At 38.9% G+C, this 24,796-nt stretch overlaps 1 protein-coding gene across 1 annotated transcript in view; it reads right to left on the bottom strand.

Moving 5' to 3' along the window:
• nucks1a (nuclear casein kinase and cyclin-dependent kinase substrate 1a) overlaps nucleotides 1-23,507 on the bottom strand; it is a 28,134-nt gene extending 4,627 nt beyond the window's left edge. The window contains exons 1-7 of the mRNA XM_042498281.1: nucleotides 23,213-23,507; nucleotides 12,441-12,490; nucleotides 11,160-11,250; nucleotides 7,858-7,904; nucleotides 7,590-7,742; nucleotides 3,433-3,582; nucleotides 432-584 (exon numbers count right to left, since the gene is read on the bottom strand). Coding sequence (XP_042354215.1) covers nucleotides 432-584; nucleotides 3,433-3,582; nucleotides 7,590-7,742; nucleotides 7,858-7,904; nucleotides 11,160-11,250; nucleotides 12,441-12,490; nucleotides 23,213-23,229 — 661 coding nt within the window. The 5' untranslated portion in view covers nucleotides 23,230-23,507. The remainder of the gene's footprint in view (nucleotides 1-431; nucleotides 585-3,432; nucleotides 3,583-7,589; nucleotides 7,743-7,857; nucleotides 7,905-11,159; nucleotides 11,251-12,440; nucleotides 12,491-23,212) is intronic.
• Nucleotides 23,508-24,796: the final 1,289 nt, after the last annotated feature.

Raw genomic sequence — 24,796 nt, 5'->3', positions numbered from 1 at the left:
TCTTTAGTATTCATTTGAGTCAACTTTCAACAGTCAACTTCAGTTTATAATAAGGGAAACATTTCAGTGAGATCTGTACTGTCTGTGTGCTGAGAGGGATGAAACAGTCTGGTGGCAGCCTAATTATTGTTCATAACCCAGAGAGAAAACATGAAAATGAGATGAGCGGCAGAATAAATGACGTGTTGATTAAATATGTCTCTGACACATCAGAGTAACTGCTTAGCTTGCACCACATATTTTTCACAGGCGACCTCATCCGTTGCTGGAGGTCATGATTCAGAACAACTAAGCTATTAGGCTTCAATGATTGACATGATATGAATAAAGAAAACAACTGAGATTCTGACAGAATCAAAGGTCATCTAAAATATAGCAGCAGACTGACAGCTGCAGGGTTTTTATCTGTGAAGTCTGATTTGACGCCTCACCTGTGGCCTTTAGTCGGGGCTTGGGGCTCTTCTTCTCCTTCTTGTCCGTCCGTCCCCGTCGAATCACCTTCTTGCCTCTCTTCTTGGAGCGACCATAGTCACTGTCATCATCATCCTCCACCATGAAGTCCTCATCGCTGCCGGACTCGTCGGCTGCACACAAATGGGACACACAGGGATCTTTAGAACCCAGATGTTCTGCTGTCCAGCTGTTTGAAGCACTGTGACACTGCTGAGGAACTAACTACAACTTCCTGTAACAGCTGTAATCATACGATTGACAGCAGAGGCAGGGCTGCTCGAATATGGCAAAAATAATAATCCCCACTATTTCGATTGATAGTGAAATCACGATTATTTAACGTAATCACTCACTGGCCTCCAGAACATCATGCAGTTATTGAACATTAACTCTGGTGTTTATTTTTAACCCTGGATGTCCTTTAACTTTAAATACAAGTGAACTGAAAAACAATGAAAGCTTAGTGGTGCAGCCACGACTGTAACACATCTTGCACATTATTGTGGTTTGTTCACATTCACATAATAATGAAACCTAACCCAGCTAATATAATTTAACAATACATAACAGCTACTGTATCAATAACAGCAAAATAAGTTTTAAGTTGGGATCATTGATTGTTTAACTCACTCAGGAGAGACTCGGCAAACAGACATTTCTCCATTATCTGTTCAGAAGCAGCTGGGAGAAAAGCTGGTCCACCTTCACAGTCCACCTTAAGGTAGCCTGGTCTGTTTCCAGTGGGAGGCTAACTTAGCTTGCTAAGTTCGGGGCTAACCTCTGTCACTTTAATCAGCAGCTGGCGAGCTAGCCATGGGAACGTGCCTCAAGTCTTGAGGAGTCGTAGCATTTATTCTCTGACAAACAGCTTCAACTGGGGCGAGTGGTGGCTCAGTGGATAGAGCGGCGCCCCATATACAGAGGTTGTATCCTCGCTGCAGCGGCCGCCGGTTCCATTCCGGCCTCGACCCTTTGCTGCATGTCGCCCCCTCTCTCTCCCCCTTTCACGCCTAAACTGTCCTGTCCATTAAAGGCAATAAAAGCGCCCCCAAAAATCTTTAAAAAAAACCCAGCCTTAACTGTTGACACATCACACAGTCGTGTTTCATGTAATATTGTCTGCTCCTCTCTCTGCAGCCTCACTGTCACTCAGCTCTCCTCACTTCTGTTTGGACTTTGGGGGACGGGCCAAGCACTAGGAAAGGGTGCACTTGATTTACAAAATAAAAGCCATGACGGGAGCAACCTCGTTAAACTCATCATGCCGCTCAAAATTGTTTTATCTTGATTATCTTGTTTTGGTCATCGAGGGAAGCAACATCATATACATCACATCATATATAAAATGACTTTACTACAAACATGGAGTATAAATTGTCATGTCATTTTTATAAGCCACTGGCATTTTAATTCTCCCGCTTTCTCCTGCGGCTCTGCCTCTCACAGACACACACAAAGCAGGGCTTTTGGCTTTAGTATTATGTCACATTTTGCAACCATGGAGCACTACTGTGCTTTGCAAATATTAGTAATATTTACTGAAGAGCTGTTTGCTCACAGTGAATAAATCCTCACAGTTAAAGGCGCCGCGGTATCTGTTTAACTGTCTGCTAACATCCAACTGTTGACCGGAAGCTTCAAGTCCACAGCAAATACATCAACACTTAGGCATGAGATGAGCCATGTCCTTCAAAATAAGAGTATCATGGGTCCCCCTTTGATTCATTTAATTATAAAAATAATATTTTAACCGTATTCAACTTAATTATATGACAGTAGCTACTTAATTTATCTTATATCTTATATCTCATACATATATATATATATATATATATATATATATATATATACTGACATACATAATGCCTAGAGGTTTACAGAAATTTAAGCGCCAGGTAGAATTAACCCTTTGTCACCTGGAGCATCATCACTTTTCTTGCACTGCTTTCAGACACCTTTCACAAGCATTTAAACTTTGAACTCTGAGCACATTTGTGCGATTTCTTTCAAAGACATGGGAAAAAGGCAGCAAGCAAATTGGTGATAAATGTTTCACAATTTGCAAGAAATTTGTAGATTTAGACAATTATTTTAAAAAAGCTAGGGAAAAATTCCAGGGAAAAAAGAAAAAAGCTAGGGAAAAAACTTTACTTATAGTCATCATAATTACAAGTTTAAAATTATAATTTTATAACATTAGAATTTTTATAATTTTTTCAAACACTTTCTCCAGGTCCTTTCCTTATGTTTTTTTTGTTGTTTTGTCTGTTTGTCTGTCTTGTTTTTACAAGTTTTCAGGTAGTTTTCTTGTACTTTTTACTGATTTCTTGCTAATTTTGGGGTAATTTCTTCTACTGGCTAACTGCCTTCTCATGTTTTTAAAAGAAATCAAACAATTTGCTCTGGTTTTAAAGGGTTAAGAGTAATTTCAAATAAAATCAAGCAAGTTTGTTATGTGTCTGGCTGGATTTCCTATAGAGCGTTAATAGTGTCGTCATGGAGCTGTGCTTTATGAGCTTTCGTACAGCTTTGTCAGCTTTTAGCTGCTCACCAGCAGGCTTATTATGTAGACCTGAGATCATATAGTTGTTGCTGTACAGCAGTATGCAGTTTTTCAAAAGAAAAGTGAAAAAAGAAATGTTGTGTATTGTGTTACTAAATATGTTTGTCTTTCATATGCCTAAAATAATCTGGGGACCCTTCAGATTTTTTAGGGACCTCTTGGGGGTCCTGACCCACAGGTTGGGACCACTGCTCTAAAGCATATCAAATTAATGTGACAGACATTTCAGGGCTTCAGTTAATCTTCTTTAGGAACCTGCAAACATTAGCTCCACGTAGCTCACAGTGTCGTCCTGCTTCATACAGACACAACACAGACCTTCACCGCTCTGATGTGTTACAGTCTGCTGATGGTACATGTATGGCCTCCAGGTAAAGACATGTTGCTCTATTAGTGTACAGTAGGGTTGTACATACGGTCCATATAGGGTTCCTCCTGGTCTTCGTGCTCCTCATCCTCGCTGCCTCCATCACCCAGCAGGATCTCCCTCTGTTTGGACACAGCCTTAGAGGCCGCCTGGCGCACTGTACGCTTTCTACTCACTTCCCTGTCATCATCGCTGTCATCTACGCAAACAACACACAAAGTAACAATCATTAAGTCGGGAACACAGCCTCTGATTAGTCAGTGATTCAGGAACACAGCCTCTGATTAGTTTATAGGTCAGGAACACAGCCTCTGATTGGTTGATAAGTCAGGAACACAGCCTCTGATTAGTTTATAGGTCAGGAACACAGCCTCTGATTAGTTTATGGGTCAGAAACACAGCCTCTGATTAGTTTATAGGTCAGAAACACAGCCTCTGATTAGTTTATAGGTCAGGAACACAGCCTCTGATTAGTTTATAGGTCAGAAACACAGCCTCTGATTAGTTTATAGGTCAGGAACACAGCCTCTGATTAGTTGATAAGTCAGGAACACAGCCTCTGATTGGTTGATAAGTCAGGAACACAGCCTCTGACTGTTCATTAAATTAGGAACACAGCCTCTGATTAGTTGATAAGTCAGGAACACAGCCTCTGATTGGTTGATAAGTCAGGAACACAGCCTCTGATTAGTTTATAGGTCAGGAACACAGCCTCTGATTAGTTTATAGGTCAGAAACACAGCCTCTGATTAGTTTTATAGGTCAGGAACACAGCCTCTGATTAGTTTATAGGTCAGGAACACAGCCTCTGATTAGTTGATAAGTCAGGAACACAGCCTCTGATTGGTTGATAAGTCAGGAACACAGCCTCTGACTGTTCATTAAATTAGGAACACAGCCTCTGATTGGTTGATAAGTCAGGAACACAGCCTCTGATTGGTTGATAAGTCAGGAACACAGCCTCTGATTAGTTTATAGGTCAGGAACACAGCCTCTGATTAGTTTATAGGTCAGAAACACAGCCTCTGATTAGTTTATAGGTCAGGAACACAGCCTCTGATTAGTTTATAGGTCAGGAACACAGCCTCTGATTAGTTTATAGGTCAGAAACACAGCCTCTGATTAGTTTATAAGTCAGGAACACAGCCTCTGATTAGTTGATAAGTCAGGAACACAGCCTCTGATTAGTTTGTAGGTCAGGAACACAGCCTCTGATTAGTTTATAGGTCAGGAACACAGCCTCTGATTGGTTGATAAGTCAGGAACACAGCCTCTGACTGTTCATTAAATTAGGAACACAGCCTCTGATTAGTTGATAAGTCAGGAACACAGCCTCTGATTGGTTGACAAGTCAGGAACACAGCCTCTGATTAGTTGATAAGTCAGGAACACAGCCTCTGATTAGTTTATAGGTCAGGAACACAGCCTCTGATTAGTTTATGGGTCAGAAACACAGCCTCTGATTAGTTTATAGGTCAGGAACACAGCCTCTGATTAGTTTTATAGGTCAGGAACACAGCCTCTGATTAGTTTATAGGTCAAAACACAGCCTCTGATTAGTTTATAGGTCAGGAACACAGCCTCTGATTAGTTTTATAGGTCAGAAACACAGCCTCTGATTAGTTTATAGGTCAGGAACACAGCCTCTGATTAGTTTATGGGTCAGAAACACAGCCTCTGATTAGTTTATAGGTCAGGAACACAGCCTCTGATTAGTTTATAGGTCAGGAACACAGCCTCTGATTGGTTGATAAGTCAGGAACACAGCCTCTGATTGTTCATTAAATTAGGAACACAGTTTCTGATTGTTCGATAAGTCATGAGCACAGCGTCTGATTTGTCAACAAATCCAGATCAAGTCATCATTGATGGCTAATGGAAGACTCACAACAACAACTCTATTCTCAACACAAGAAATGGATGAATGCAGCAGACATTCAGTTTCAAATTTTGAAAAAAGACAGAGCACTTAAAGGCTGGATTTAAAAGCTTCTGAAAGGGATACAATCACACCTCAGTGGGTAGCTTTTAGCCAAAAAACAATAAGCAAAGTATTTGTTTTACATGCAGCATTCCAGAGATATTTTACGTTAGTAACACTGGGTTGTGTATGACATTACAGACTCAAGAGTTAACTTCTATTGCTTCAAGTATGTAAAATTTGTCTCACCAGCCCTGTTCAACAGTTAATGGGGAAGGGGCAGACAACTGGAGAAGCTTAGCTTCAGTGATACAGTTAACATCACATTTATTTTTTCACTCATCTGATCAGGAAACTGCACAACATTCAATTTCCCCAGACAGCTACCTATACACACTGCAACTACTAAAGATATGCATCTCTGTCTTGTTTCAGCTGGGTATATTCTCTTCTTATGCAAGATGTGAAACACAGAGCTGAATGCTGACAACGGCCACAAAAAATCAACACAACATCTAGCCTGCAAAACACTGATGACAAGTTGATCAATTGATCACAAAAGATGAGATGATATTAACAGGCATTATCAGGCGCATCAATTATACATTTGACTCCATAATAAATCAGAGCAGAACGTCACAGTATTGAGATATGCTGGAGGCAAACAGGTAAACCATGAACTATCAGCTGGAATGTGGGATGAATACACTCAGAGCACATCTAAGAGGCACCATGCAGCGCTGCCTGTCTACCACCCAGCACTAGTTATTTTAGATCTTCACATGTCTAAAGATCAATACGGCATCAATACTACAGCTGCTTTTCTGTCTGGCCTTCAGAGACCTCCTGGATCAGTGGATCTCACAGCTACAATAACTCATCCAGCTGCAAATAAAGCCAAAGTTAAAACAACTGAATTTGACATCTTTTATTAGATTCAGTCATATCTAATATATATAAAGTTTGTCCAAACCCTTCATAGTTTTCTGTAATGATAAGCACTGACATGGCAGAACATTTTTTGATTCTTTTTTTGTATTGGCAACGGGTTGTTAACCATTGGCCAGGTAGGGCTGCACCTATCGATACTTATTCCAAAACATTTCGCGATTATTCTTTCAATTAGTCAACTAATATAACAACTAATTTATTGATTATTCTAAAGATCATATATAATATATATATATATATATATATATATATATATCAATATGATATATATCATATTGATCATATATTGCTTGTTTAATAAAACAATTAATTTAACCCGAAAAAAGTATCAAAAATTTTTTAGTTCATCTTCTCTTAAAAACAATGATAAAAGCAATATTTTAAAATCAGTCCAATCTCCACACTGCTGTGTTATTATAATAACAATAATTATTATTATTATCATACCCTATTTGTCAGTTATTTGATCAGAAAATATTGGACCTCAAACTCAAAAGCATTCCTGCATCACAGAGATTAGTTTGATCACTTTATATACCAAAGCAGAACTGCCCCTGAGCTTGATAAGCAGTATCTATTCTTAAGTACTTGACTTTAAACTTAAAATGGTTCTGACATGGCATTATTTCATCACTCGAGTAATATGCAGTTTAGATGATCCTGGCAAATGTATTTTTGCATCAGTTAGGGGCAAGGAAAGTAACTGAAACTGTTCACAGACTCTATCAGCCATCACGCACTATAACAGCGGTCAGTAACATGAGTTGAAGCCGTTTTTTTCATGGCCATTAAAGTACACAGAAAATATAAACCTGCCAATTAATAACGTTAGCTGAAACATGGAAATGATGTTGATGAATTAGCCCAGCCCATAGAGCCAGGTTTTTTTTTTTTTACAGTCTTAATTGGGATGTCACCTTTACATTTGATCTTTTTCTCATTAGTTAGGGCAAACAGAACTTTGTTAATGTGTTTATTTGACAAAAAAATTTCACATATACAAAGATATAAACTGTGTTGTATTAACAGTATTAAATGTATTTGCTTGTTATTCTGCTTTAAAAAACAATTTTAATTAAAATATAATATATATAGTAAAATATTTGACTTACATTGTGTTGCCGTTGTGTCATATTTTAATCAAGTGTTGGATTTGATGAATTCCTATAAACATGTTTATGAACATGACATACAGCACACGACATCTCACGTGCCATGTTTAAAAGCAAGACAGAGATAGAAAGCAGCATACGCTCTATAAATTCAAAAATAGCTTTTCACCTCCTTTGTTTGAAAGATCACGTCAATATGTAGAAAACAAACTGGGTGTTTACCTGCAGCCCGTTTTCTCTTGGGCCCCCTCTTACTGGGCTTCTCCACCTTGGCTTTCTTTCCCTTTTTGCCTTTTTTTTCTTCATAGTCGCTTCCTCCGTCTTCATCCTCCTCCTCTCCGAAGTCATTGTCTTCCTCATCGCTGCCAAAGTCATCTGCAGCAGCAATGCAAAGAGAAGTCAGTGAGCTGCCTCTCCAATGTTCCATTAATCAAATTCCAGCTGTGGTGCTTGAGGGAAACTTCTCATGTAAATCATACAATAGACTTACCTGCTGAATCATTTTTGGGTTTAGAGAGCTTGTCATCAGACTCCTCACTGCAACAAAGATTAGGAAAAACAAAGTGTTATCAACAGGAGGAAGGGTACCCAGGGAGATCATGAGAATGGCACAGATTTTTATCTGCATCTCCTTTGTAAAATAAAAACTCAAACAAGCAATAGAGAATGGATACCAAGAATTGATTAGAACTTCCCACCAAAAAGCTCCATCGCAAAAAGCTCAAAGTAACACTTTTGTTTTTGTTCTGATCTTTCTAAAGTCACTAATCTCTAATTTTGACGAGGACATCTACAAGCTCAATCCTCTCAGAGTTGGTACACATTTACACTTGTCAATTCAAGTGTCTTGATCCAGATAATATCTACTACTTGCCTACTTGTGTGAGTTCAAAGAAAAATAAAACACAATTTTAAGAAGACTCAGCCTAACATTAGATTAGTGGTAGTCTACAACTGAACTTTTGGAGTGGAAAAGTCACAGTCCCAGTAGTTATTAGCTTGCCAAACCCTGGCACTTTAAATCTGTAAATCCACCAGCACACCGCCCAACTCACTGGCCGTCCATCCCCCGGTAGCCACCAGTAGCTCCTCAAATCCTTGCTACTTTTTTGGTATATTTTTCTATTTTTTCGACTCCATGCCCCCCTCTACTGAGGCACAACTTTTCTAAGATAGACAAGCACTTATCAACATTGGGAAAAGTTGTTTAAGCTTTGGACTGCATGCAGCAGAGGATCCCCACTGACAGCATACGCCGAGCGGCCAGTCAACCAAGGGAGAGAAATGACACAGAAAGTGCTGTACAAAAAGAGGGATGAGAGCCGGCATCAGGGCGAGGCTGACCCGACTTGGACTGAGAGCTATTCCTCTACCAAGCCTTCTTCTGGCTAATGTCCAGTTGCAGGAGAATAAAGTGGATGAGATGTGGTTGATGCTCACTCACATACAGGAAACCAGAGACTGCTCTGCTCACATCTTCACAGAGCCCCTAACATCCCAGATCAAACTGCTGCACCGGATTGGTGGACCTTGTTTAGAGCCAACAGGACACAAGATTCCGAAGCAAAATCAAATATTGCACTGCAGGAATTGTATGCCTCCAACAGCAGCAACATGCCCAAGCAACCAGACAGAATTTTCATAGCAGCTGGTGATTTTAATCAACTCATCCTTCAACTCCAAAGATGTAGCAGGATCAAGGACAAATTTTAATTTCATTTTTTAAACTTTGGTTTAAAAAAAAGGCTAATAAATCTACCTTGTACCTTGTTCACGGGGAGGCATTACTTGGTTTTGTTTTGTCTAATGCGGTCTCAAACAGAATAACTTTGCGCTACTCCTATAAGGACGCTATACTTTTATATGTATTTTCTTATATACATTAAATATATTAACAGGCTTTGATGTTTTTAAAAATATATATTTCAACTCCAATGTCTTAATATTCTTAAAAAAAAAATTCATTGCTCTTTACGTGCGTTATTATGCTATTATCATTATCTGTTGCATAAAATGATCTAAAAATTACAAAAATATTGTTTATCACATTATTTTAGGCACTATATATAGTGCTTACTTATAGTGACTTCAGCCTTTAGCTGAACACAAACCCAAAAACTGTCAGCAAGCAGACTCCCAGGACCAGTTGTGTAGAGTGAAGCAAGCATAAGCGAAGGAGACCATCACCGGTTGGCCATGGCCAAGCACGACCACAGCAGTGTGGCTCCTCCATAGACTATTCAGTATATCCCACCGATGTATTATAGTGATGTCTGAATAAAGCCATGGAGGCAGGGCCCCGTTCATTCCTATGAGTGCACTATAAACGTTATAAAATTGTGTTGAAAGACGAAAACACAACGACCCAGGCCCAGGATAAAAAAAATAAAAAAAAAAAAAAAGATTTTACAGAGGTAACTCAACTGGCCACATGCACAATGATTGCAGCTCTCCCCCTCCCCCACAGTTTCCTCCAGCTGAGTTTCTGTCGCTCTACACTCCTCCGGCTCTACCACCAGTCCTGCTCTGCCTCAAACACTGCTGTAGCACACCTGGCTGTCTCCCTGACTAAACATGTATTTGATCAACTTCCCATTTTCTCTTCTTTCTGCCTCATAAAAGCTGCCCTCTGCCCAGACCTACACCCCCTCAGCCTTGTTGCACCTGCCCCGCTATATCCTGCTGTCTTGGTGCTGACTGTGACTTACTGCCTCTGGTTGATTACATCCTCCTTGCTCATACACAAGCTAGTGTTATCCTGAACGCCAGGTTCTGCTGCTCTCTGCATCATACAGCATGTGGAGTGGAATTACTGTGTCAGTGCAACTAAAACTGGATTTTTAAATACAAGTTAACATGTAAGTACAACTAAAATAGGACTACACATCCATTTTTTAAATGTAAGCACTGAGGATGGACTTGTGTTTTTGATTTTGGCTTAGGTAAGGGACATACAAATTAAAATGGTAATATTTGTTTTAAATAAAGTCACACCCCAGCTACCCCCCCTCCTCTGATAAATAAAGTACAGTCCCTTGACACTGACACAAAAGCTAAGCGATGTCCTGCTGTGGACAGGGCCGCAGCAAAACATATTTTAACCACTTAAAGAAACCATTAGCAGTTTAGTGTACACTATATTTTAATATTTGCTCCTTTTAACCTTCCACAACAGCTGATGAAGGCAGCAGTAGATTGATCATAACGGTGATATAAGAAATCAAATCCCTGTCATAAAGGGCTGTCTTACAGCAAGGTTAAGTGGTGAAAATATTCTTAATAAAGTGTAGGCTACACTTAACCTGATACTGATGAACCTGATACTGTTTTAGTCAGCTTTTAGCTAATCATTGAAGGCAGAGTTTGCTCAGCACTGTTTGATTATATGTACGTGACGCAGTGGTTTTCTTCCCCACAGTTATGCAGATAAACAGTTATTATTGTGATGCGGTCTATATCTTTGACTGTATGAATAATATACATTTATTGCAACTAGCTGAGAGGGGGCATATTTTCACCTGCCGTGGCAAAGTCGGATATACTTCATCAAAAAATGGATTCTCCACCAGTGCATGCATACTGGGACACTGACAGCTATAACCGCAGCTCCACCAAACTGTGCATGCAAACACACTGAGTGTTGAAGTGTTTAAAGCGTACATGGCACCAGATTGATAGACAGCACATTAGTGAAACATAAATAAATGTGTCATGCCTTCAAGAAGAAAGCCATATTATTAACACATTTTTCAACAAGGTCACAGCACTTATACATGTACACTGAGGGCTCACCTGTCATCCTGTGAGTTCTTTGAGCGCTTGTGCTTGGGCTCACGAGGGGGTGCGCGCACCTTCTTAGGCTTGTTCTCACCATACTCCTCATCTACAGAGAAAAGACAAGATTTTAATATTTCATCGCATGCATCGCTAGCTTTCAGTAACACAGCAAATACTTCTTTTACTACTTGTGAGTTTCAGATTAAGATAAACTTTTATTGATCCCTTGGTGAAGTCCACAAGCTATCCAGTATATATATATTAAACTCCACCTTTACCAGCTGAAAAATTAGAGTGATGTTAGTTTAATGTATCAATAATATTAATTCAGAAATTTAAATTTAATCTATGTAATTCAGAAATACAATAGCCTCTGTAATACTCTGAAATGGACCTTTCGGCGCAAGTACTTTTACTTTTGTTCTATGAGTAGATTTTGGTGCTATTATCTTTGTACTTTTACCAAAGTAAGATTCTAAAAGCAGGACTTCAGTTATACCAAAGTGTTTTTATACTGTAATATTGCTGCTTTTACTTAAATATGGGAAAACTCTATCAGTGGTGGAAAGAGATTTAGTTTTTCTTTTGGTGACTCCCTCAGTCTCTCGTCTCCCTGCTGTATGACAAACACCATCTGACTTTTTATGACATCGGCTGGTAAAGGGCTCAGCACAAAACATTTTACAAACTGAGCCGCTCACTTCACTGTAGTTAATTTCAGGCCACAAATATTTTATGAGCCAGTTAGCCTGAAATCTTTCCTTGAGGAGCCTTAAGATTAATGTCGTTAATGCTGACATCACGGCACTGCTGTTTGAACTTGTCTATTTGGGTTCCGGTGACATCGTTAAAACTTGTCTGTATATGTAACCGTGAGATGCTGCAACAGCAGAGGGGGCTCATAGCCTCATAGAGAGACAGCGCCAGGTGTTTTGTCCAGGGGGCGGAATCGGTCCGTCTGATGCAGCATATTGGCTGTATTGCTCACAGGCTGAATTTTATCAGATGTCACTCGCATATATATATGTGCATGAATGTCTCCTATTATAATGGCTAGATTTGTGGGGAATTGTTAAAATTATGTGCAATGGCAACACTCCTGCACTGTGATTCAGGCTCGAATGAGTCAAAAGCAGAAATTATTGTCTCTTTGTCAAATGCATTCAGAATAGATTTTCCAGTAGATGTATTGTATTACAATATACAACAATATGATGTTAAATATCATAGAAAAGTATGGATTTTATCCAAATTGCAAACTTTTACTACCACACATAGGCTATTGAAACAGCTTACCTGCATCATCAGACTCGTTGAATTGTGAGTAGTTCACCACCTTCCTGTTCCTGTGAAGAAGTAAACACACTGTGTTATATTCATGGATATTAAAAAAGTCTGGATACAGCATGGAGGCAGGGCCTCGTTCATTCCTAAGGGAGCTACTCATTGGCGCATGAAGCAAAAAAAGCTCCATTCAATATCCAGATCTACGGGCCCATGACGCATGCACACTAGAGACTTACAGTGGCCGCATAGGTCTGAGCGGGCAACTTTCACCAGCAGAGCGACAGACTTCCAGTTTAGCGCTTCGCTAGCTTGAATGACAGTCTAAAAATTGTAATCTTTCTACTCCTTTAGACTTTCCAAATGTGATTGAACTGGATGCTATCAATCTAGATGGTGAAACAAATTGTTCAACGGGGGTTTCAACACTGACAAAAAACTATCCAGTGCGTTATAGACGCCTCTTTTCTCGATGTAAGTCAATGGGAAAAGTCTTTTTGGGTCCATGAGCATCACATGATGGACCAGGTGGGTGTAACTCCACTTGTGGCTACTATGTAAACTTTGTATCAGAGCCTTGTGCACTTCCTGGGGGCTTAGTTACATTACGTTTACACAGGACAGAGTTTCTTCACTGTCCTCGCCTGATATTAGATGCTGGTTGCTGGAGAGGAGGGGGGCAGCAACAAACAGCTGCATATGGATGTCTGAACTCTCTCATTTGGTTTGAGAGGTCACACACAGCCTCCAGCTGGGGCACTGAACAGGACACTGGTCTGCTTCTACAGTTTCCAAGCTCATTTGGCTGAGTGTGTGAGGGAAGCCTCAGGTGACAGCAGCCAACTATAGTTCAGGTAACACACCTTTCAGAAGCAGTGCTGGGGAAGGTTAAAACCACACAGAAATCATCCCTCATCCTACTCGTGAATATCTTTCAAACACAACTTAGAGTGCTTTCCATACAGCACACACACGTACAAACTTTGACCCTATGAAACCTGAGCAAATTAGCTTGATTTCTTTTTAAAAAATATGGGAAGAGGGCAATGAGCAACAAAAGAAGAAATGACAGGAAAAAAAACAGCAAAATTTTTTTTTAAAAAGTACAAGAAAACTACCTGAAAAATAGTTTTAAAAAAATATATTAATAAGATAACAATAAAAGAAACAGTATGAATGTAACAAATTTGTTTACATAGTATATTTTAGACTTATTGTTGGAGTTGAGCTGGAAATTCCAAGATCAAACAAAATATACTATCTTGCCAAAGTTCATGCATAAACACAGCCAAAATTATCAAAAAATGAAGAATGAAAAACACGTTAAATGCTCAGAACAGGCCCTAAAGGTTAGTGGTTTTGGTTAGTGTAATGTTTCCTTTTTCCCCATATGTTATGATGTGTGCAAAGACAAAAAATGAACACTGTAAACGGACTACTTTAATACTGTGAGCAAAATGTTTAAACAGCATTTGTATAGGAATGATTCAGTCCAAAGCTTTTGATCCATACAAACAGTTTCCACTGTTCTTAGATTACAGTGAGGACACACACCCACACTCACCACAATAAAAGCCTCAGACATGTGCAACAGCAGCCAGTGACACACCCACCAAGCCTTCCACACATCCCCATTCACATCGCAGGACTATCGGAGGGAGCAACATACTACTTCTTCCAACCAGCTCCCTCAGAGTGAGTCACCAAACTGTGGATGGGATGATGTGTGAATCAGTCTTCATAGTCATCAGTCCTTTCATAGTTTACCTTTTGGGTTATGAATCATTCTCAGTTTTGGAATTGGGTTAGGTATCATTTGGATTTCAACAACTCAGATTCTGCTGAATAAATTCTGGTTCTTAAAGATTCTCAATATTGATTGTTTAAGGGAAAGGGTCAAAACAGGTCACGTGCTTATTTCATGATTTAAAAAAAACATTATTTACAAAACCTTTTCCACAATTCTTCAATACTTCATTCTCTCTTTTGAACTTATTAATTAGTAGTACATTATTAAATTTTGTTGCTGTTATTTGCTGTAATTTAGTAGTAATCTGTTCTTTTTCTTTTATTCTCTGTTGTGTAACTAACACTTAAACCTGCAGAAATGATCATTTACATTGGGCCGCTCTGAGCTGAAATGAAACAAGTGCAAATAAATTAGCTAAAATATTTTGTGTCTGTGGTGTCTCTCTAATATCCGACGTTTTTGCGGGTCCATGAATGCAGCGCAGCAGGCGGTGTTTTTTTTATGCCCTTCGCAGCTGAATGTCACTCCTCCGGTGGATAATTGATCTGTTGATGAGCTAGATCGATAGATGCGAGGAGGTATTTGCAGATTTTTGTGAGTGAAAGACAGTTTTAGGACGAGCAGAATGAACGGTTCAGTTTCACTTTTAATGCGCCTGACATTCGGCTGCGCGTCTCTGCTGCTACTGCGCTACAAATAACTCAACGGTGTTTTAATACGGCTCTTAATTAACAGCACAGCTCCACTGAGACTATGGCGGGACAAATTAGACTATGGCGGGCCGCCATAGTCTAATTTGTCCCGCCATAGTCTTTGTATTCAATCAGAAACACTGGTGGGGCTGGAGGGCGGACGGTCTGTATGCGCTGTAAAATTACATCGTTGATTGGAAAAAACAGTGGAATTCAGATTTTATCTTCCTGGGTGGGTCTCAATTTACCTGGGCGGGCTGTCCAGGGAGAATATATGTATGGGAAACACTGCATTCATTGTGCAAAATAAGAAAAATACTTAAACACCGGGTTGATGTTCTTTAGGTGTTTAGTTTGTCAAAAAACCAAACACACATATTGGTTTGTCATATTGGCATAAAGTAAGCATGCTCCAATATTTCATTTTAAGATAAGATAAGATAAAATAATCCTTTATTAATCCCACAGTGGGAAAATTCACAATGTTACGGCAGCTATGAGGTACAAGAGGTATAAGTAGCGAAAGAACAATACAATAGTTACTTGATTACAAATATAAAAATATAAAGTCAATATCTGCCAATACCGATGACGTGCTAGAATACATCATGCATCCCTATTTAAAGTTAAATGCATCAGCTCATAAACACAGAAAAAAAGTATTTATAAGGCCTGATAGTTATTTGTTTTAACATTTTTTGATATCATATTTGATTTCATGTATCACTGTTCCACTCACACTTGCTAGGGGAGGCAGTGCTGACAGAAACACAGATATTCTACAGATTGGCTATCTTAACTTTTAAATAGATTGTTTCATGCCCCACACAATCCAAACTCTGGAAAAAGGTTTGACCTCATAGTAGCAGCTGTGGTTGCACAATCCTGGGGCAGAATATTTAAGGATACCAGGCAGAGTTGTAGGAGGTTGGGTTAAAATAAATAAATAAATAAATAAATAAATAAATAAATAGATATTTGTCATTCTACTCGGTGGCATTGTAACATATCACTTCATCATAACTCACAGGGCTAAAACTTATTATTACCATCATAATTTCATCTGTCAGTTATTTGATTGATAAACTGTCTCTGCGTTGTAAAAACGTTTGAAAAAGGTAAGAAATGCCAAAATTGAAAATACTGTCACCATGCCCTGATAAGTACAACATCTGGTCAAAGGAGTTAATATTTGGGCTTGAATGAGTAAATGACTGCAAGCTATTTTAACTTGTGATGGGTATATGTGTCTTTTTCGGTTATCACTATATTTTCTCATTTTTAATCATGACCGCTGTTAATGGCAAGCACTGACTATTTGTTTACATAACTTCTTACCAATATAGACTGCATGTTGTCACAGTTAGGGCTGTAGTTTACCAAAAAAAATCTTCGTCTACTGAAATTATACCTACTCTTCCACTGGTCAATCAACTTGTTGACGGGGGGAAAAAATATGCACGTTGTTGCCACAGTGCACAGTTTGCCCTTAAAAGTTATTGCTAGTTTGCCAGTTTGGTTGCCTTGTGCTTTTTAGGGGTGTTGAAATACATCGTTTCTAAGATGAATTACATCCTGGTAGCAACCATGAATTTAATATTTAGACATTTATGTTAACATTAAAATATTTTCTTTTAAGAAGTACACCACACTCTATAAACTAATTAAAATTCTGATGCCATTTAACTATTTATTGTTGTAAATACTCCTGTTGTCTGCGGTGTTTAGACTCAACTGATGTTTGTGATGTTTGCCACATTCAGGACGTTCAGTTTCCCTTCTTAGAGCAGAAGACAGCTGTTAGAAGCGGTGGTTAGTCTGCACAAGCATTAGTTTTGTTTTTGGAATTGTAACATTTCAATTTGATTTATAAAGAAATCTATAAAGAAATATAGAGGGAAGCTCACATTTATCTCACTGCCTGTATTATTGGTAAAAAAGTAGCCATGTCCATTAATATAGAATATTTAGGTTGCAATGCATTGTGATGCATCATGGAATCAAATCATTCACCTGACAGTCGTTATTGAATCAAATCGTGAGACCAGTGAAGATGCACAGTCTTGGTGCTTTTACTAGTCAGAGTATGCAAGAACTTGTCAACTGATTATATACAGGCAGTGTGATGGGCAGGAAACGGTTATTTTGAGTGGAGTGTAATTAAGCAAACATGGCAGTGATCACTCAGCCATTCTCGTGACCTCTCTGAAAACATTTAAACAGCTGTTCCAAGCACTATAGAAAATTTAAAAAATGGCCGACCAAAATTGAGTTGAACTGAATTACTATTTTAAGTTCAAAAGTCGTCTGTCATTCGGATCAAAAACGGCAATGCATAAAAAAGGCAAGGGACCGCACAGGTTCAGGTACAGGTGAGATGATTAATTTTGATCCAGAAAGGTCACTTTTAGCGACACATCCACCAATTTGAGGAAAAATTGGACGCTCAACAATACACATTGGTTTCTCTCTTGTGTTAAGAGTTTGCAAAATCCACACTCACAATGATTGCGAGGTCAGTGGAAGACTTGTGAGACCTTTCATGTTACAAAGTTATCTACACTTGTTTGACTGACGTAGTAATGTAGTGCATTGTCAGTAAGCGTCATGTTACATTTTGGCAAAAGGTGAGCTGGGTTAATCTTTTTCAGGGCCTGTCCTCTGTGCCCATGTAGCATTGGCTCTCATTGAGATGAATGACTGGGCCACGGTTTTTTTCTCGCTCTGCTGTTGTCTGAAGTGCCTGAAGCTAAAATCATGTGTGTCGTGGCAGACAGTAAACACGTGTGAACAATCAGGCCTTTATGCAGCAGATGATGAGTCTTTTTAAAGCTACTTTAGTGTTTGTGGAGATAATCAAAGTCCAGCCATCCTGTTTTCCTTGTGCACTACAATGATTCACTCAGTAACCACAAACTTACTCTGGAGCAAAATGAAATCTGCATGGGGGGTGTCAATTTCTGTTAATTTTGCCCTCGATAGGCCGGCACTGATTTACCCCTGGGGACTGTTTGGTGCTTTTTACACGCTTTTCAATAATTTTGGCAATGTTCGTGCATATGGCATAAATTTTGGCAATACTGTGTATTTTGTTTAATCTGTGGATTTCCAGCTTTGCTCCTACAGTAAGTCTAAAATACACTGCGGAAACAAAATTGTTAGATTCATAATGTTAAGTGCAAAAAATGTACCACTGAAATCTATTCAAACTGACATTTTTGATCCCACAGCCATCAAAGCATAAAAACATGCACTGTGTTATTTCTAGGGGTCATTCTGGGCTTTTAGCTTGGAATTTTTTTTACGATTTCACAACTGATGGCATCATTTTTACCATATTTGATATGTGGAGAAAATACATGCTATTACCATTAGGTGCACTGTCACAATAAATGTTGCTTCTAATTACTGACATATCCCAGGCTGGCCTTGGCAAAAAAAAAAAAAATATTTTGCACGATGTATTTTGAAAATAATCAATTTTTTGTGAGGTTTTTTTCCAGATAAAACATAGTGGCATCATGACAAAAAAGGCATTTTAAGGGCTAACAATAACAACAATAATGACTGAATATTTGATATTTATTTATAGCACTGATGTTAGTTAAAAAAAATATCGAAAATCATATTAGTGTATGACATTATTTATAGCCTGATTTTGAAAAGTGCATCTTGTGTGCACAGCGATATGAGTATTTCATACTGCACAAAAACATAATTATGTATAAAAATCAATGTTGCTGCTAATCACATATCCCAGGATGTGATAATTTAAAAAATCTATTTTGCAAGTATATTGAAAGTAATACTTTTTCCCCCATCTAAAAACATAGCGGCATCATGACAAAAACCTGGCATTTAAAGGGTTAAAATTCTGAAAATTAATGAATAGTTGATTTTTATGATTAGGACTGATGTTGGTTAAAAAATTAACTCAATGAAAGCAGAAAATAATATTTACACATAATATTTTTAAAGCTTGATTTTTACATTTGTATACATAGCAATATGTGTGTTTTAAGTAAGGTTAAGGTTAACTTGTAATTTGAAGGGAAAAAAAACAACAAGATACAAGAGGCTTTTCCTTTTAGCCCAGCACTCCATTGCCTCAGTAAGCTGCATCTATTTAGAGGTGGTGAAATTATAATGTTTTGTGATGTAAATGTCTGAACTTTTTTTTCTGTCAGCTTAACTGTTATCCTGACAGTCGCGTTATCATGCCCACTTCTCAGCCTACGGTCTCTACTGGCTCCTCCACCACTATTCACTGTGCATCACCCTGCTCTGGTGGGAGCCAACATTAGGCAGCTAGCAGCGCTGCACATTCGGCGATTACGGCCAGTATTGCCATCCCAGTGGTGAAACATGTTGCTCCAGAAATATTTGCCCACCCTCCGGTCTCCCTAGTGGATAAGCTGCTTCATTTCGAGCTGCACAAACCCTTTAGCATAATTAACTATATTAGCACCACTAGGTGTGCTGACACTGTTAACTGCACTAAAAGAGCTAAAAATGATAACATAGTCAGCAAAGCTAAAGCTAATAATGCTATGGCTGCTAGCTATCTAGCTTCCAGCAGACCTCACTGGTGCGCAGAGCAGTACACCGAAGAGTAGCACAAATAACAAACAGAATAGGGGCGTGCCATATCATATCTTCTGATATAATACCAGTATAATTTTTAATATGATAGAAATATTCATATTGTGATAATGAAAATATTTTGACTTTGAAATAGTGGCATCATACCATTACATACAGCAACAACAAGCATGGCTGAAAGTTAAGTTGCTTCCATCACATGGGATCAGTGGCCTGGGCATCCTGAATGTTTGCTGAACAGCCTTGTCAGACAGTTTAGATGTTAACGTTTTTTTGTCGGTTTTATTTTGTTGTACTATTTGCACTTTATACAGAATCTAAATCTTACTAAAACTGCTTTTACAATTGCTGTTCAAAGCAGGAATATCACCCTGTTATACCGCCTCGCCATTCTGGTTATAATGTCCGATCACGGAAATGGGGAGACAGAGTGATCTTGACTCTGAGCCCGGCCAAGAGGTAGGAACAGCGCGGTAACGAGGTCTGTGTAAGCGTAAAGCCAGAAGACGTAACCATGAGCGGCATGGGTGTGACATTTTGATGACGTGCTTATGTGTGTGACACACTGTGGAAGATTTATAAAGCAGTTTTCAGCAATTTCAGCTAATATAAAGAAGAAGAACAGCGGTCATAAATGTCCAGTAACTAGGAAAACAATGAGGTCCAGGAGCTCCTTACCCTAGAGGACGAAATCAGCCGTCATAACGGATGCTACATGATTGTTATGGACATATTACGTCACGGTTATTATTTAGAAAGCACTGCAGACGCATGTCACGCCTGTCAAGCTTCTTTTGGTTGCGGGATGCAGAGAGCAGCCTGTCATCACACACTGGAGCAGAATGATGCTGCTGTTGTTTGGTTCTGTGTAAAAAAATGCAAAAATGGCATAAAGAAGGGACTTTGTTGTTGTGGCCCTATAGCGCCATCTCTATGTAAAAGCAGCGTATAAGCTATTTTTATGTTTACAAACTAAAGTACTGAGAGATCACTTCTGTGTAGTTTTTACCGATTATTTAAAGGCAAACTATTTTATAGATGAAATACTTTTCCTATGAACTTGCATAATGTGGTATTATGCATTTCTCTCTGTTGTATTTATTGTATCTATTGTATCTTTGTACACAGACTTGTTTGATTTTGTGTAGTGCACTGTGGACCTCTTTCTCTGTTCTTAATAAAGTTATTATTATTTATGTTGACATATATAACTATATCACTTATTTTGTTGCAATGCTGTTAGAATCATATTGTCTAGAATGTCATTATTGCAATACCCTGAAATATTGTCATCCGATTTTACAGTCATATCGCCCACCACTACAATAGACTGATGTGTGTAAATGGTCAAAAATGTCCTCTGCAGCTAACCGATTAACTGCTGACATCCCTAATCTGCACAGTTAAATTAACTAGGCATGAGTTGAATCTTATGGCTTGACACTTTAGGGAAGCATTTTTTCTTCCAAAGAAAGTGACACAGATGTAACAAATATTAATAAAAGTTGAACGAAGAAAAAAACAGACTTCAAAGACTGCTGCTGGTGTGTGAGCAGAAGTGATTCACTCAGTTTTGGTAAGAATAAATGATGCTGCTTCTGATGTGGTTTTATTAGTTTAAAATATCAGATCACTTATTATACAAGTGAAATTCCCAAAAAATAAATTGCCACAAAACTTCAAATATAAGTCTAGTCCCAATTAAACATCAAGTCTCTTTTACCAGCCCGAAGTAGCGACACATTTTGACAAATAAAGGCCTGTCTCTGGATCTGGTTGCCATGCAGTTAATTTCTGTCGAAGTTCTTTGGATGTATGAATGTTATTTAGCTGCTCAGATCAAATATGTATATATGTTAAAGCTTTTTTCAATATGGACATACTACTCACATAGTTAGCTTGGTAAGATTCTCTACAATTCAATCATTCAGTTAATTTTACTGAAACCATGAGCACAAAGACTGTATTAGTGGCATAGTACACAAGAAAGACGCAAAAGGGAGATTAGTAGATATCGAAAACCATTTTTTTAAAAAGCGAAGGAAAATGTCAAGTAAACTGTATTTATGAGTATTTATTTTAAAAAAATGTTTTTCATGGTAAAGAACAGATCACTCCCTACGTGTTATACATTTCTTACTGTTCCTTTTATATTTTTGTTATAATTTCTAAAAATGTGGCATTTTAGACACATACAAAGGTTGTACAAAGCTTTTGAAACCAATGTAAGAGATGGTGTGTCATGCTAAATGCCAATAAAAAGTACATTATAAAAAAAAATGTTTTTACAGAATTATTATTAAGCATTTTTAGGTCCTTTATTGCTTAGTATTTTTGTCTCTTTTTTTGCCATTTTGCCAAGGTCTCGTACGGTTAAATAAACTATTTGATTGTATTTTCCTCTTTGCTGAATAAGTTTTATGAAAAGGGAATTAAAAGCCCATCCCATGCAGATACCTGTCCAAAATATAAGCCTGTTGACCTCAGTGATGTAAGCAAATAATAGCTATTACTTGAAGTTTTAGGGTTGCTTTTTAAATGTATGCATGAATCGCATCTAATTTCATACAGCCCCTAAAGGCTTGTCTGATTCCAGATGAATCAATTTTCAATTCTCCTTCATTGTTCTTTTTTTTAGCCCCTGAACCAGTGAAATCTTTTACCTCTATGTAGGCCTAAGGTGTTAATAAGTTTACCTCCTCCTTCTCCTTTAGTTTTTGCCATTTTGTTTCATTTGGATCTTTTCTGTTCGTTTGTTTTAGATATTTGAAAGAAATGGATGTTTATGGATGTGTGCCAATAAAGTCTCTCACCTCTCAAACAGCTCTGAATAACTAATACTGTTTAGATCTCAGAAACCGCGAGACTTCAAAAATCTACTTTAAATTAGATTTGATGGCAATAAAATGACTTCTAATGGAGTTGAAGGACGTTTTGATTTGGATGAAAATGGTCTGAAGAGAGCTCGTGCGCTGGAATCACGGTGGGGATCTGGCACTGGGGGGTGTGGCGACTGTTGTAGTTCTCCGCCTCCCTGTGACATCAGCCAGCAGTGCTAATTTACTGCCAGCGCTGAAAATGTACGTCTGCTCTCCGTTATTCCTCCTACCAAGATATTCTCGATGACTAAAAAAAACATTTCGTGTCGTTGAGAACGGACATAAATGCTTTAAATAAATTGAAATGCGATATTAGCAGACTACAGCATCGACGTGCCTAGTCTGCGCGGCAACAAGATCAAATCCCGAGGCCGAACACCACCTCCTCCTTTGGTAGGGGGGTGTTAGCGTTTCAGAGCCTCCCCTATATGAATGGGTAGCCATATTCTCATTCTTAGTTAGAGAGGGAAAATATTATCAGGCCTGGCTGAAGTGAGCCGTAAAACGTCGCTGGTTAAATCACACCGTCTAATTTTCCGCCTGGCCTACATACAGCCAAAAATGCACATCATGGGTCTGTCTAAAGCCTGGCAGACACGACACAGCGGCGGGCTGCCTGCGAGCCTCTCCACAAGACATGGCGAACAGTCCACACCGCTGGGATCCATGTTAGAAAAAGAGGGTGCACACACAAGAAGGGAAGCACACACGCAACCCGCTGCCATTATTTTTTCATGAAATAAACACATTCCCAGCTCAGAAAACACAGCATGGTGGAGACGTGCATGTTATGTGCGACGGCTGGCAGCACGGTGTCGTTATTAAGTTAGGAAGAGCGGAGGACACATTTAGCACACCTACCTCACTGGTCTTGACATTTTGCAGGAATACTGTAGAGGTTAAGGATGTAACAAAGGGGGGAGAAGAAAAAGCACAGGGAAAAAAAGAAATATAGATTCCCGCTCTGCAAAACACCGAGGGGGCGCGAGGTTGGCGCACAACTCCGCCGTCCGAGCTAGCGCGTGAAAATAAAAGTACGGCAGCGACTTGTCCTCCAAATGCAAATATTCTTAATTTTTTACCTTCAGCTACTCAAAATGGTGAATAAAACAAACTGAAACTGCAGCCTGTGTGCAACCAAACCCCGCGGCCTTGAGGGGTGGGTCCTCGAGGACAAGCCCCGCCCCTACGGATCCCTGAGAGGAGCAGCTCGGCGCTCTGTTCCTCCTATTGGCTGGTTTGAACGACGATTGTCCTTTGTATTGGATATTTGAACTGCACGTCAGAGCACTTTTAGCGTACAGTCCCCCGCCTCCGTTAGCAGGCTCGGTTGAATTAGATCTGTTAAGAAAACAAAAAGAGGCCCTCAGGTTGGATGCAAACAGTGAATTCAGTGTGGCTCCCACAAGACCATAAAGCAACATTGCAATTATAGGTTACAACATGCACAAACATCATGTAAATATAATGATAGAATGTGATATATTTTAGGAATCAGGGTGACTGGGGTGCTGCTGATACAGAGCCTAACCTTCCTCTGTCTGTACCTGGCAGACTGCTGCAGCAGGAGATGCAGGTAGAACACAGTTACACCTATAGCATTACAGCTGGAAAACCCTTCAGATTAAGATTACACAGTTTATTTTAGTAAGTTTATACAGTTAGGTATTATATATTATTATATATTCAGACTGTGATGAGAATTACTCATAATGCCAAATTTCCTCTCACGATTAAACAAAATAATTTAATACCCAAACTGCTGCACCCCATAGTTTAATACCCCTTTCCCACCCAAATTAGTGCACACACATAGGTTTTTTAAACACAGGTAAACTAAAAATAGCCTATAGACTGCTCTTCCATTGCCATTAGAGCAGAGCTGTGTACATGGCTCTGCAAGAGAAGAGTGTGCCTTTTGTGCGTGTGTATTTTAGTGTATCCGTTTAACAGTTAAACAGTAGAAAGCAGCATGGACAGAGGTCTGAAAATTTTACAGTGCTTACTTCTCTTTATATGTCTGTTACTTATTCAGTAGCTCTTTCAAACTTGGTGCAGACTAATTTGGATTGGATTGTTTTAGCACTGCTCAGATGGAGACGGGCAGTAATTAATGGCAGTGCTTCTTTGCATCTTGCAGAGGTGAAATAAGCACTTTCACCTGGTTGTTGTATCAATGCCGATCAGGGCCGGAGGTGATAAATACATGACACTGCTGAGTCATTTGACCCAGGTGCCAATGCTGATTGTATATAGAAGGCGTACTGGATTACGTCTATTAACTTAAAAATCAATAAATGGTACTGTGCAGTACAATGCTTCTCAAAATGATGACTCTTTGATTTTCTGTGACAGTAAAAGAGACGTCTTAATTATCCTGTGTGTAAATAACACATTAAAACTGTTCTCTCTTTCCATGAACACACATAAAATACTTCCAGCCAT

The sequence above is a fragment of the Plectropomus leopardus genome, chromosome 2 (genome assembly GCF_008729295.1).
Source record: "Plectropomus leopardus isolate mb chromosome 2, YSFRI_Pleo_2.0, whole genome shotgun sequence".
NCBI classification, from domain to species: domain Eukaryota; kingdom Metazoa; phylum Chordata; class Actinopteri; order Perciformes; family Serranidae; genus Plectropomus; species Plectropomus leopardus.
This window is presented reverse-complemented; position numbering and strand designations above follow the sequence as displayed.